Below are 12,187 nucleotides of genomic sequence, written 5' to 3' on the forward strand. Positions count from 1 at the left end.
ATAAATCCCCAACAGCCTTTTCCAGCTGAGGGTGAAACTCAGGGGCTGGAGGAAATTTAGGCAAGATCTCCACCCACTGTCGTCCCAGCCTTTCCCCCACGGATGCTGCAGGCTGACAGAGCTTGCTGAGGAGCCAGATGCCCAGCCTCATCCCCCGGCTCTCAGCCCTGCACCCATTCCCCCACCTCTCACTCCAGCTGGAGCCTGAGAGATGGGCTAACAGCAGCACCCATCTTTTTCTAAATTTTCTAAATTCTTCTTCTTCCCACTCAGTCTGACAGCCTTGACCAGGGTCAGAGTTCCATAGCAAGCATCTCCGCATCTTCCCCAGGAACATCGAGGTCCCCAGCGCACGCCACACTCGGCTCTCCAAACACAGAGCCAAAGGGACAGCAAAGGCAGGAAGTTGGATAAAGAAAGCCTTTGCCTCACCCCAGCCCTGCCTTGGTGTGAGAAGAAACCATGATACTGGGGCCACAGCTCCTGCCACCACCAAACCTCTCTGTGCCCCTGCCACCACCCGGATTTGATCTCAAAGGCCAATCTAAAGTCATTGCCCTTGCCTCTGATCCCTCTTCTCTGACCGCGGGGCTTTTTCTCCAAAGACGTCCCTCCCCCCCCCCCCCCCCCCCCCCCCGAGCCCACCCCCACCCTCAGGCTCAGGCCAGGAAAGCTGAGCCCGGCTGGCTGGGGGCTGCTGCCGACCTCTGGAAGACTGTCCCCAGCAGCAAGAAGGGATCTAAAAGGGCCAGTGGAGAATCAGGGACAGGAGGGAGGCAGGACACAGGGGTTTGGGTTCCAGTCTCAGAAACCATGCGCCAAATGTGTGCGTGAAGATTCATTCCTTTGGGGGCGGAAAGGCCATATTTTGCATCAGCATCTCAAAGAAGGGGAAAGGGAGCCAGACGGAGCAAGAAGGGCAACCCAAGGGAGGCCTTCTCACTCAGGGATGCCGCCCCCAACCCCTGAGCTCGGGATCAGGAACCCCGGGGTGACTTCCAGCTCTATGTGTCACTTGAGAAGGTCACTTCCTTCTCTCAGAGCTTCCCCATTTGTAAAATGAAGGGTTCCTGGTGGACATGGGGACTCCTCGGCCCCAGCTGGGGAAGGAGAGGAGAGCACAGGGAGAGCAGATGGAAAAACAGCAGAATGTAGGCGGCCACGGGGTAGATGACCCCAGATACCATAGAGAGAGGGAGTTCCCACCCCTCCCCCAGGACACGGCAAAGGAGGTGAGGAATGTCCCCAGGCCCAGCCCATGGCCCTTGTGCCAAGAGCAGTCACACACAGACACACACAGACACTCACACACACATACCCTCACCGCCCTGGACAGCCCTCTCTCCAACGGGGGGGGGCGGTGTCCCGGAGGTGAGAAGTCCACGGTTCAGCGGGGCCAGGATGGCACGGCTGCCGGGATTAGCACCAAATCCTGGGCTGCTCCGCACGAGGATCACCCGTCGTCAGCTTCACAGCTGCTCAGCTTCAGCCGCCTGCCCGTTGGCCCCCCACCCCTCACCGGCCCCTCCTCACCTGTGCCGACTCCCTTCTCAGCGGGGAGCTGGGCCCCTGCCTCTGCCCCTGGCAAGCAGGGAGGGGCTGCTGCATAGGAGGGACAAGGAGGGTCAGAGCCACCCCCAGCAACCAGCCCCACTCACAGAAACCTCCCAGGAGCCTCTAGGTATGACGCTGGACAGAGGAGAAGGACAGTCAAGGCTTCCCCCCACAACCCCGGCTCTGCCCGGGGTGGCCTTGGCCTGGAATTACCTTGTCTTAGGCCACCCAGGCCCTTCCTCCAGATGGTTCCTGTCCTGGGAGATGCAGAGGCAGGAGGGCCAGATGGAGCCCCCACAGCCAGGAATCCTCAGCCCCAGCTTCCTGGAGCAACGAGCTCCTGAGGCCCCCCAGCTGTTGGGAACCTTGCCATCTACACCCCACCCCCCAAACACACACACACACACACACACACACACACACACACGCCGACAAAGCTCCTTGCTCTGGGCCACAGCCCTCTTCACAGCCTGAGCAGGGGCTAAAGGAGTGGGTCCCAGCACAGCAACCCATCGCCCAGGGTCATCCAGACCCCTGGCTCCGGCCTAAAACACTACCGCACTCCCATCCCCGCCTCAAGGGGGGCCGCAGGGCAGAATCTTAAACCCCCTCCAGGGGCGAGGCTTCACTAAGGAAAGGAAGGGGGGGAAGCAGAAGCCGAAGGTCTGGTGTGTCCGTCTCTGTGGCCGTGTGTGTCCTCAGCCTCTGGGTGGAACGGGCCACGGGGTGGGGTCGTGGAACCAGGGGGGCTGGAACTGCGGGTCGCGGCGCGGGGGGTGGGGAAGAGAGCCCCAGAGCACCCCTCCTCTTTGACCCGCCTGCCTCCCCTCTCCCAGTGACACCGTGACCGGCTCTTCTCGAAAAAGGACAGGCTGGAGGCGCCGCTGCGGGAGAACCGAAGGCCGAGGAGGGAAAGGCAGACTCCGCACACCTGCGGGAGCCGCCGCCCCCGGCCGCCCCGAGCCGGGCCAGAGTCGCCGCGCTGAGCCCCTGGGTCGGGCGGCCCCGGCCCTGTGCCCGCCCCCGCCGCGGCCGCCTCTCACCTGCGCGGGCGCGGCCTGGGGAGGCCGGGGCGGGGGCCTCGCTCCGCAGCAGCCGTCGGGGCTCCCGGCGGCCGGGCGCCTACGAGTCGTCGTCGCCCCCGCTGGCGCCGCCGGGCTCAGCCTCGCGGGACGCGCGCCGCTCGCGGGTGGGCAGCGCGGCTAGGCCCTGCGCGCGGAGCAGGAGGCCGCCGCCCAGGAACAGGACCCCGCAGAGCACGAGCAGCGACAGCACGCCCAGCACCGCCGCCTGCAAGGCGCGCGGCCCCTCGGGGGGCTCCGGTGGCGCCCCCGACTGGTTGCAGCAGGAGCTCAGCCAGGCGGCTTGGGCCCCGGCGTCCGCCTGAGAGCCGTTCATGCTCCGGCGCCGGCTGCCCAGATGTGCGCGGCACCGCCAGATGTGCCGGAACCCGGGACAGCAGCGGACGGGCGGCGGATCGAGGAGGGACCCGAGGGGCGGGTCCCAGGCGCCCTAGGCCCCCACCCCTCGCGCAGAGCGCTCAGGCTCTTCCAAGACAAAGGGCTCCTCCAGGGTGGACTACGGGGCGGGGCCGGGGTATCCCTTCTCCTCCCAAAGGCGCACACACCCGTGCATGCAAATCTGGCCCGTGCACCCAGCCAGCCAAACCCAGCACTCTGCCCCTTTCCTGGCAAAGGAAGTCAAGAGGTAGCACCTCCCTCAGAGCCCTGAAAAGATCTGCCAGGCCCCACCCCGAGTGCTGGCAGAGGTGCTGCCCCGGACTGAACAGGACCCAGGACAAGCGAGGGCGATCCCCATTCCTGGGCTTTCTGCCTGCGCCAAAGTTCAACACTGCGAGGTGGCCCAGGCGGCCACTGGAGCAGGAGGCAAATGGGGAGGCTCCTGACCTGAGCGATGCCCTCCTTCCTCATCCATCATTCCCTTCAGAAGCCTCCACTGACTGCACAGCAGGGAGATGGAGGCACGGGGGATTTCACCACCGACCCCCACACCCTTGCTCAGGCCCCAGAGGTCAAGGAGAGTTACAGAGCAGTGGGAAAGCACAGATTTGAGTGCCCAGGACTCCTGAGAAAATCACTGCCCTACCTCTGGGAATCACAATGCCAAAAGGGCTGGAGATGTTGCTGAGCTGTCCACCAAGGGGAGCTCGCTAACAGCCGGATGTCCCATAGCGAAGCCAGGTCGGGAGAGTGGAGCAGATCTGGCTGCAGAAAAGCAGAAAGTCTGGGGAAGCTGGGACGGAGGGAAGACTTCCCAGCACAGGTCTCCTGACAACTCCTGTAGCAACCTTGAGCTCTCTTTAAACACAAAGTCACTGCCAGCAAACACCTGTATCAGCCTCCCTCTCAGAAGGGATCAGCTGATGGCCAGCTAGCAGGAAAGGAAGGTCCCTCCGCAGGCCAGGTGGGGATCACATACCATCAAGGACTTGCTGGGAATGGGCCTTTCCTGTCCCCAAACCCCTGAGAACTCCGGAGTTCTCCAATTCCCCAACACCCCCAAGACCAAGGGCAGGACATCATAAAACCTGTCACGAAATGCCACTTGGCCTACAATGGGAAAAATGTGCAAACACTTCCTGGCCGTCCTGGCTACCTACCTGCTCCAGGACCACGGGCAAGACCCCATTCCACCACCCTACCCTCATTTCTCCCTCTGCACCCCTCCCTACACACAGTGCACTGAGTCTGGTTAGAACTGGCCCAGATGTAGCCAAAAGGCATTACAAAATATGGAATAAATCAATGAAAAGCACACAACGGAGTTCACTGATTGCGAGCATGCTTGTGTAGGAATGAGTGTGAGTTACCGAAGCAGTGTCCTCAGAACCAGCAAGCTAGCCCAGCCTGGAAGAAGTGTCACCGGACACCAGTCTCAAACTGGCCAATCTCCCGAGAGAGAAACCCCAAATCGAATGAGCTTTCTGATACACCTGGCGGCCTTTGTGTGCCCTATGAAGACAGAGAAGATATTCTTTGGGGCTGTCATGAAGCAAGACCAGATAACATAAAGGCCAGGGATGTCACAGCTTCCTTAGGAAGGGAGGAGAAACAGCACAGTCATATCCAAAAGCAACAGATCCTGATTCATGGGACTGACCACGGCCACACCTGGGTGGGTGACACTTGCTTATGTGAAAGTCCAACAAAGTACAACATCAGTCAGTTTTCATCTGTCTTTAATCCCATCTACGCATTCCCTTCATCTTGGAAGAATGCCCTCAACACACACCTGTGTCCTCACAGGTCTGCCAGAAAGTGTGGACATTTCAGGGTACAACACAAGCCAAGGGAGAGACGGCTTGACCCAAACTCACATTCTCAGCTTTATTCACCACCCTAGCAGATGGCTCTTCTGTACAGTGGAGAAGGAAGCAGGACCCCACAGGGCTGTGGGGAGACAGTGGAGGCCAGACTTGACCATCAGCAAAGGTTAAGAGAATGACCAGATACTGGTGACCACAAAACAAGGAAGCCAGGGGTGGCCATTCCAATCTCATCAAGGACCTGGAGCAGGTTCCAGAGCCCCAAGGGCCTAACAGTACGATCCCTAGAAGCCAAGGTCTGCGAGCCATCAAGGAGCACCCAAGGCCCCCGAGAGGCCTAGAGGGCAAGGGTGTCTTTGATGAGCCTGCGCATGGTGGTGGTCACCGAGGTGCCCAGGGCGTCGGTGATCTGGAAGGAGATCTTGTAGAGGTAGGGCTGCACGTCCCGCAAGCCAGTGTCGAACACGTTGTCCACCTCGGACTGCGTGGGCATCTTGGGCAGGTACTCGTGCCGGTTCATCACCTCCACGATGCTGATGATCTTCTCGCAGAGCTTCTCTCCCACCTTCTCCCGGCAGATCTGCCGCTCCTGCTCCGTGGCCAGGGCGACCACGTGCACCTTGACCGTCCACACTTCCCAGGGGATGCACTCATCTGAGAAGGGCCAGCGGGACTTCTTCTTCTGATAGAATTCCAAGGACATCTGCCCCAGCCCGTCGCCACCGGAGCTGCGCAGCGCATCCTGGGGAAGGAGGGGCAGCGGGTGAGCAGGCCAAGACCTCTGCGGAGGTCCCCCCTGTGAGGGCCAGCTTCCTGTGCCCCAGGGAGCCAGGCTGTATTAGTCCTTCAGAGAGGGGAAGGAAATGAGACCCAGAGAGGGTAAAGGACTTGTGTGGAGTGACACAGCAAACTGCCAGCCTAAAATTGAGTGGTTCAGGCAAACCAACAAAACGTCTCCTTGCCCAACTCCTCCAGCTTTGGTCAGAATTGATGTTTTCTAACGCTTATCCTGGGCCAAGCACTTTACACACACAATCTCACTCGCTCCTCTCAACAACTCTATGAGGCAGGCATATTACCTCCATTTTATTGAGGGAAAATGAGGCTCAGAGGCACTGGCCTGTGACTTGTGGCACAGTAACTTGCCAAAAGTCACAGACTAGTGACTGGCTGCGTCAGGGTTTGAATCCAGACTGGCCGGTTTCAAAACCCTTGATCTTCACCTTTACATGAAGGGCCCTGCTTCTGCTTCCACAACCCCACTCTTTGGCCCCCATCCTTCCAAACATTCTCCAAAATCAGCTTCTCTCCAGCCTCTCCTCCCCAGGTAAACCCTATCTACCTTCTCCACTGCCAGGAAGCACAAGCGTTCTACTTCATTCACTTGATGACAACCTAAACTCACAGTCCCTAAAGAAAAGCAGGAGAGGGCACTCTAAAGCCCAGCGGTCCTTGATTAGAAGGAAGGAAGCCAAGGAACAGAAAGGGGAAGGGAAAGGAAGGACAGACCAGCCCGGGCTGCTTCCTCTCCTCCTCTGAGAAGCAAAGGGGACCATCTGGTCCAATAATTCTGCCTTTCCCCCTCATGGCGGGGGAGGGGGCCCACCCTCCTCCTCCTCCTCCTCCTCCTCCTCAGGCAGCCGGGACCCTGAACACCTATCCATCTGAGCTGGGACTAACCCAGAGGGTGAGAATGCTGCCCTCAAGTCCTGAACTGCCCATCAGGGAATAAGTCTCTCCTTCACCGACAAACCAATCGGGTGACTTTGACTGACAGTAACAACGGCTAACACTTTGACAATGATTCATTTAATCCTCACAGTGCATACACCCTAGAGGTGGGTACGATCAGCACTCCGACTTTACATACAGGGAAACTGACGCCCAGAGGAGCAGAGCCACCTGCCCAAAGTCACACACTTGCTGGGTGGCAGAGCCTGGCTCCAGGGCCCATCCTCTCAACACTGCTCCTCCGGCCTCTCACAGGCATCTGGAGCACAGAGCCTAAGACCGGCGGCCTCCCATGAAGGGGACGGGAAAACTCTTACAAATTCCTGGGCTCGGGGGGGGGGGGCGGGGGGGGGGGGTCCACCCCCTGCAATGATCACACAGGGCCCGGCAGTGCAGGGGCTCTCCGAACATTTGTGGAATGAAAATCAGACAGACTACCCTACTCCTCTGACTCCAGAGAAGGTACCTTAAAGAAAAATTCCCTTTGTGACTTTAAAATGTAAAAAACACCCACTGGATGGGGCTGGCCCCGTGGCCGAGTGGTTAAGTTTGCGCTCTCCGCAGCAGGCGGCCCAGTGTTTCGTTGGTTTGAATCCTGGGCGCGGACATGGCACTGCTCATCGGACCACGCTGAGGCAGCGTCCCACATGCCACAACTAGAAGAACCCACAACGAAGAATATACAACTATGTACCGGGGGGCTTTGGGAAGAAAAAGGAAAAAATAAAATCTTTAAAAAAAAAAAAAAAAAACACCCACTGGTTGAAACAGTGAAACACAGCAACACTGAATGAAGACAAAATTAAAAACCACACCCCCATGCCCACCGAGGTGACCAACATCGGCAGGCTGGTGTGTCCCTCCCACCTGTCCCCACGCCCACACAGGCACATACAAACACAGGTCACGCTGCCCAAAGGGCCGCTCCACTTGGATGGCGATGGCCTGAGCCCAGCTATCCTCCCTTGGGCGTTCCACATGGGAAAGGCCCAGACTGACAAGGCAAAGTGGAAGCAGAAGCCGAGAAAAAATGTCAGCAGAAAGAGCTGTGGAGTCAGAGAGAAGGTGAAGGCCACAGAGGCAATGATCACCCTAGGGACCTGACCACCAATGCTACGAGGGCTTCCTGTTCTCATTCGCTGGGTAGCTTTTCAAGCCCCCCACCTCACCCCTGCCACACACACAAGCCCCCCAGAGGAGCTCAGAACACACCTGTTCCTTAGAACCTGAAAGAGCCCGACAGGCACACCCAGGAAGGGTTAGCTGGTCACAGCAGGCACAGTGGAAGGGCAGTCGCGGCCCGCGCGGTCCGCCCGCCGAGCCACACTCCTACCTTGAATTCCCCGACAACCTTGCGCAGGGCGCGGTCCAGCTCCTCGGAGGAGACGCGCACGTAGGTGAAGTCGATGAAGTCACAGTCGACATCCTGGGTGCCCACGGTGCCGATGGAGTAGGTGCCCTCCTTCTTGTAGTGGAACTTGCCCGTGCTGCGGTGCAGCAGCACCGTGTGCAACACAGCCAGCATGGCCTCCTCCACCTGCCGCCCTTCCACTGACACCTCCAGCACCTCCGAGCGGCAGTTCATCCTGCAGCCGGCAGCCCCCGAAGGTGGGGGATCGGAGTAAAGACGGGGAGCTTCACCCAACAGGGGTTGCCCTGTAAGAGGGATGAGGTCTGAAGGCTGCCAGCTTCTGCACGACCTGCATGTCACCTGCTCACTTCTGTCCAGGCCCAGCCCAGCCACTGCCTCTACGGCCCTCCTCTACATGGCACAGCACAGACCGTCAGAGAAGCTCACACTCCCGGGATCTGAGATGGGGGAGCTTCCAAGTTACCACTCCAAACAACCGGCCAGGGTTCACGATGGTCTGCAGTGCAGTTCACGCCAATGCTGACCGGCAACACCTGCCTGGCTCGGGCCGTCCAAAGGCAAGCCCAGCACCTGCCCTTGAGAAGCTGCCGCGATGGAGGGGAGACGGGGACTAAACGCCACCACAGTGGCAAGACTACAAAGCGGGAGCGAGAAGAAAAGGAAGACTGGAGTCTGGTTTCCTGGGACCTTGAATGACCAGGTCAAGGCAATGGCCTCTGTCCTGAGGGCAGTGAAGACTCAATGCATCATTGTGCCAAGACCAAATCTGTGATCAGGAAGTGAACTCTGGCTGACGAGCGATGAACAGCTCCTCACTATTCTGGGGTCACGAACTGCTCTGAGAAGCCACGGAAAGCTAAGAAGACTGGGCTTTCTAACCTGACTCACACTCACACACACACACACACACACACACACACACACACACACACGACACCTCCCCTATTTCCAGGGCCAGCCACAGACTAGGGGAAAAACTTGCCAATTTAAGGCAGAAAGGCTGGGCAAGGACTCCAGATAGAGGCGACTACAGTAATGGCAGTTACAGAGGCAGCACATGGGATGTGGGGAGTGAAGCGCAGAGTGTGGGGGTTTTCTTGTCCAAAAGTCCTGGGTTGGAATCCCAGCTCTCCCATATTTTGCTCTGTGACCCTAAGCAAATCACTCAACCTGAGTCTGTTTTCTTATCTGTAAATTTCGACTGTGGTGAGGATTAAACAAAATGACACATGAAAAACAGTAGAATAGTGGTCAAGAGCAGTGACTCTAAAGCCAGACAGCCTGGGCTGGAACCCCAGCTCTGCCACTTACTCGCTGTGTGATCCTGGGCAAGCTGCTTAACTCCTATGTGCTCAATTTCCCCAATTAATAAAAAGGGGACATTAATAGCGAACTTGAAAAGATTGTCTCGGGGACCGGATGAGTTAGCATCCATAAAGCACCTAAAGCCATACCTGGCAAGTGGTAAACAGCAAGCTTAGCTGCTGTAACTCATTATCATATTGATATTGCTGAGATGACGCAAGGCCACATGCCGGCACTGGTGGCAGGGGTGGGAAGGAAAGAACAGACCTGAGAACCAGAGCTCGGGAGGTAACTGAACACGAGCCCAGAGCAAGAGCGACTGTCCAGTTTCTCAGCTGAAAGTGTTCAGCTCACACATGTCCCCTGACGGGGCACTCACTACCTCTCACAGCAGACCGTTCCAGCTCGAGTCAGCTTTGTCCAGTTGCTCCTTCTGCTGAAGGAAGCTGGCTCGTAATGCTTCAAACCACTAGTCTCTGTTTTGCTATCAGGAGCCTCTGTCCCGACTGCTCAGACATCCAGCCAGCCTGGCCCCTCACCTGCCGGGTCTACCTGTCCTAGAGTCATCTTTTCACGGGGCTGTCTTGTCTTTCCCACTAGGCAGACTTCTTTGAGGGCAGGGACTGTATGCTATTCATCACTGGAAACTCAGTACCTGGAACGTAGTACAAAGTAACTGCTCACTTCATCCTGACCCAGGAATTCCAGGGCCTTCCAAGCCTTGCTGGGTTGGTTTCTCCTATACTCTCAGTTCCACCATGGACTGGGCTCTCTGGGTCATTTCTGCCCTCTAGACTAACTCCATCCAGCAGTTTCCCATCTAGAGACTCCCAGCTCTGGTCCAGCTCCCCTTTCTTCCACAACTGCCCCCTCTTGTGTCCCCCACACACCTTCAAACAGGACACACCTCGCCTCGTTTTGGCCCCAAGCCCAGGCTCTCCACTCATTCTCAGTGCTATTCCAGGCTCCACTCCTCCGGGAAGTCAGTACCACCCAACCCCAGCCTCCTTCCCACAGCAGCCACCTTCGGTCTGGGATGAGCTTGTCGGTCCCCTCACCCCCACTCCTGCCTCCGCCCCCGGTGAGCTGGGCAGTTCTCCAGAAGAGGGCCTGGGAAGTCTCGTCCCTCTGGTCTCCCCAAGGCGCCGGTCTGCAGAGCACAGGGACAGGGGCCGAGCGATGCCTTCTCAGAGCCAGGCCAGCGCCCTGGACACCCCCATCCCCATCTTACGCGTATAGGCTGGAGCTCGGATCCCTCAGGCTCGGACCATGCCCTTCGTCCTCCTCACGCCCCGGTACGCCCTCCGCAGGTACGCCCCAACCTCCGCGCAGGCGACTGAGCGCAAGAGATGGACTAAAAGCAAACACAGAGCGGTAGCTATTCGGCCCGGCATCAAGAGACTCCGGCGGGACGCAGGAAGGACTTCCCGCCCGGCTCCCGTTTCTCCCGCCGCCACGACCCGCGCACCGCCACGGTCCAGGGACGGTCTCGGGGGCGGCGCCCCGCGCGGAGCCAGCCTGGGCTCCTGGTTCGAGGCGCGCCCTCCCTCCCGCCGGCCCGGGAGCGCCCGCGCCGCACAGGAGACGTGGGCAGACACGGAGAACGTTCCCCTACCTGCCGAGCCTGCGTCCGCACGCCCAGCAAGTACCCTCCCCGCCGGCGCCAGACCACCGCGGCGCGAGGCAGCACCGGCACCGGAAGCCCGCGCCCCGCCCCTGAGAGCCGGCGGGTTCCACCTGCTCACCGGCCTCCGGCGGGGGCGCGGCCAAGCTCGGCCGAGCCCTGACACCACGGCAGCAGCCCGGGCCGCTTGACATTCACACACGTGGACAAGTAGAGTCACATGATGCTCTAGGATTTTCAAGCTACCTTTTTCTTGATATCTCTCGGATTTTAAGATCTGACGGAGAGAAGTATTCCCCCCCCATTTGGACGAGTCCATTCCCTCTCACCACAGAGCATGTTGTTGTATTTCGGCTGGAACAACTCACTTACACCATAGAGACGAGAGGGAAGGAGAGGCCTGATGGGCTCTGTGCTGCCTCCCCAGGCTGAGAGGAGTCATCGGCAGCGAGCCGGCCCCTGGGACAGAATCGTGGACTCCAACTCTGGGCTCAGAGGCCTGGAAGGGGCACCAATCCACCAAGAAGAAGGGCATGCTATTTGGAGATGGATCCAGGCCAGTGTGCTGCATGACGCTGAGTGGATGGCAAAACTTTAGTTTGTCCAATATGCGTAATAGACAGGATTCCTGCAAAGATGATGGAGGAGGGGGCTTGACCTTACTCTGTATCTTCACACAGGAGCATTGCTTGGCGCTCTACCGTGACGGATCTGGTGACAGTTCTTGTAAGACTTGTAATTCTGCCACTGCCTATGTGTCCTTCTTGATGTAATTCATCCTTTCTGATTTCTTCATCTGTGAACAGGGAGCTGTTGTGAGGATCAAAAGAGGTAATTCATATGGAAAACCCTTGTGGACTAAGTGGTATACAAGTCTGAGTGCATTTTAGTGCTGTGTAACTTCCTGGGCGCACGTTTGGTTCTCCACGTAGATTGTAAGTCCAGGGCAAACAGGGGTTCATCAGTTGCTCCGTTAATACCCATAGAGCCTGGCATGCCCCCAACCCCAACAGGAGGCACTCTTGAGGTGTTTACTTGGGGATGAAGATCTCATTTTCCTGCCATACACTTTCTCTCCCAAAATAATAGTAGTTAACATTTATCGAGTGACATAGAAAGGACATTGTTCTAAGTGCTTTATATATATCAATTAATTTCAGCCTGATACCAATCACTCCTACAAGGAAGATAAAGGAATTGATGCTGGGAGAGGTTAAGTGACTTGCCCAAGGTCACTCAGTAAGTGCTGGAGCCTGGGGTTCAAATGCAGGATTCCTTACCACGGCAGAAGTTCTCTTTCTGGACCCTCCAGCCT

At 58.1% G+C, this 12,187-nt stretch overlaps 2 protein-coding genes across 6 annotated transcripts; both read right to left on the minus strand.

Annotated features, from left to right (window-relative positions):
* Positions 1-616: 616 nt before the first annotated feature.
* On the minus strand, positions 617-4,001 carry SMIM41 (small integral membrane protein 41). The gene has a single exon (XM_046660140.1). It carries the CDS (start codon positions 2,950-2,952, stop codon positions 2,677-2,679), a length of 276 nt encoding a protein of 91 aa, XP_046516096.1. The 5' UTR covers positions 2,953-4,001; the 3' UTR covers positions 617-2,676.
* Positions 4,002-4,736: 735 nt separating this feature from the next.
* Positions 4,737-11,171, minus strand: ATG101 (autophagy related 101). 5 transcript variants are annotated; one of them, XM_046660104.1, is made up of 5 exons: positions 10,864-10,955; positions 10,480-10,602; positions 9,788-9,903; positions 7,905-8,227; positions 4,737-5,582 (listed from the first exon to the last, which is right to left on the minus strand). In XM_046660104.1, the coding sequence occupies exons 3-5, from the start codon at positions 9,813-9,815 to the stop codon at positions 5,178-5,180; spliced, it is 756 nt and encodes a 251-aa protein (XP_046516060.1). In that variant the 5' UTR covers positions 9,816-9,903; positions 10,480-10,602; positions 10,864-10,955; the 3' UTR covers positions 4,737-5,177. The 5 variants fall into 5 exon arrangements, with proteins under 5 accessions (XP_046516060.1, XP_046516070.1, XP_046516054.1 ...); XM_046660114.1 differs by lacking the exon at positions 10,864-10,955 and having other exon boundaries at positions 10,480-10,857; XM_046660098.1 differs by lacking the exons at positions 9,788-9,903; positions 10,480-10,602 and having other exon boundaries at positions 10,864-11,171.
* Between the last annotated feature and the right edge of the window lie 1,016 nt (positions 11,172-12,187).

This window comes from Equus quagga, chromosome 1 (genome assembly GCF_021613505.1).
Source record: "Equus quagga isolate Etosha38 chromosome 1, UCLA_HA_Equagga_1.0, whole genome shotgun sequence".
Lineage (NCBI taxonomy): Eukaryota > Metazoa > Chordata > Mammalia > Perissodactyla > Equidae > Equus > Equus quagga.

Bases quoted from the DNA above. Each gene is read 5' to 3' on its own strand.
- ATG101 (XM_046660104.1), bottom strand. From the start codon at position 9,815: ATGACTCTAGGACAGGTAGACCCGGCAG. The intron at 8,228-9,787 runs GTGAGGGGCCAG...TCCCTCTTACAG, and splicing joins AGGACAGGTAGACCCGGCAG to GGCAACCCCTGTTGGGTGAA. The intron at 5,583-7,904 runs GTAGGAGTGTGG...CTCCTTCCCCAG, and splicing joins AGGTTGTCGGGGAATTCAAG to GATGCGCTGCGCAGCTCCGG.
- SMIM41 (XM_046660140.1), bottom strand. From the start codon at position 2,952: ATGAACGGCTCTCAGGCGGACGCCGGGGCCCAAGCCGCCTGGCTGAGC.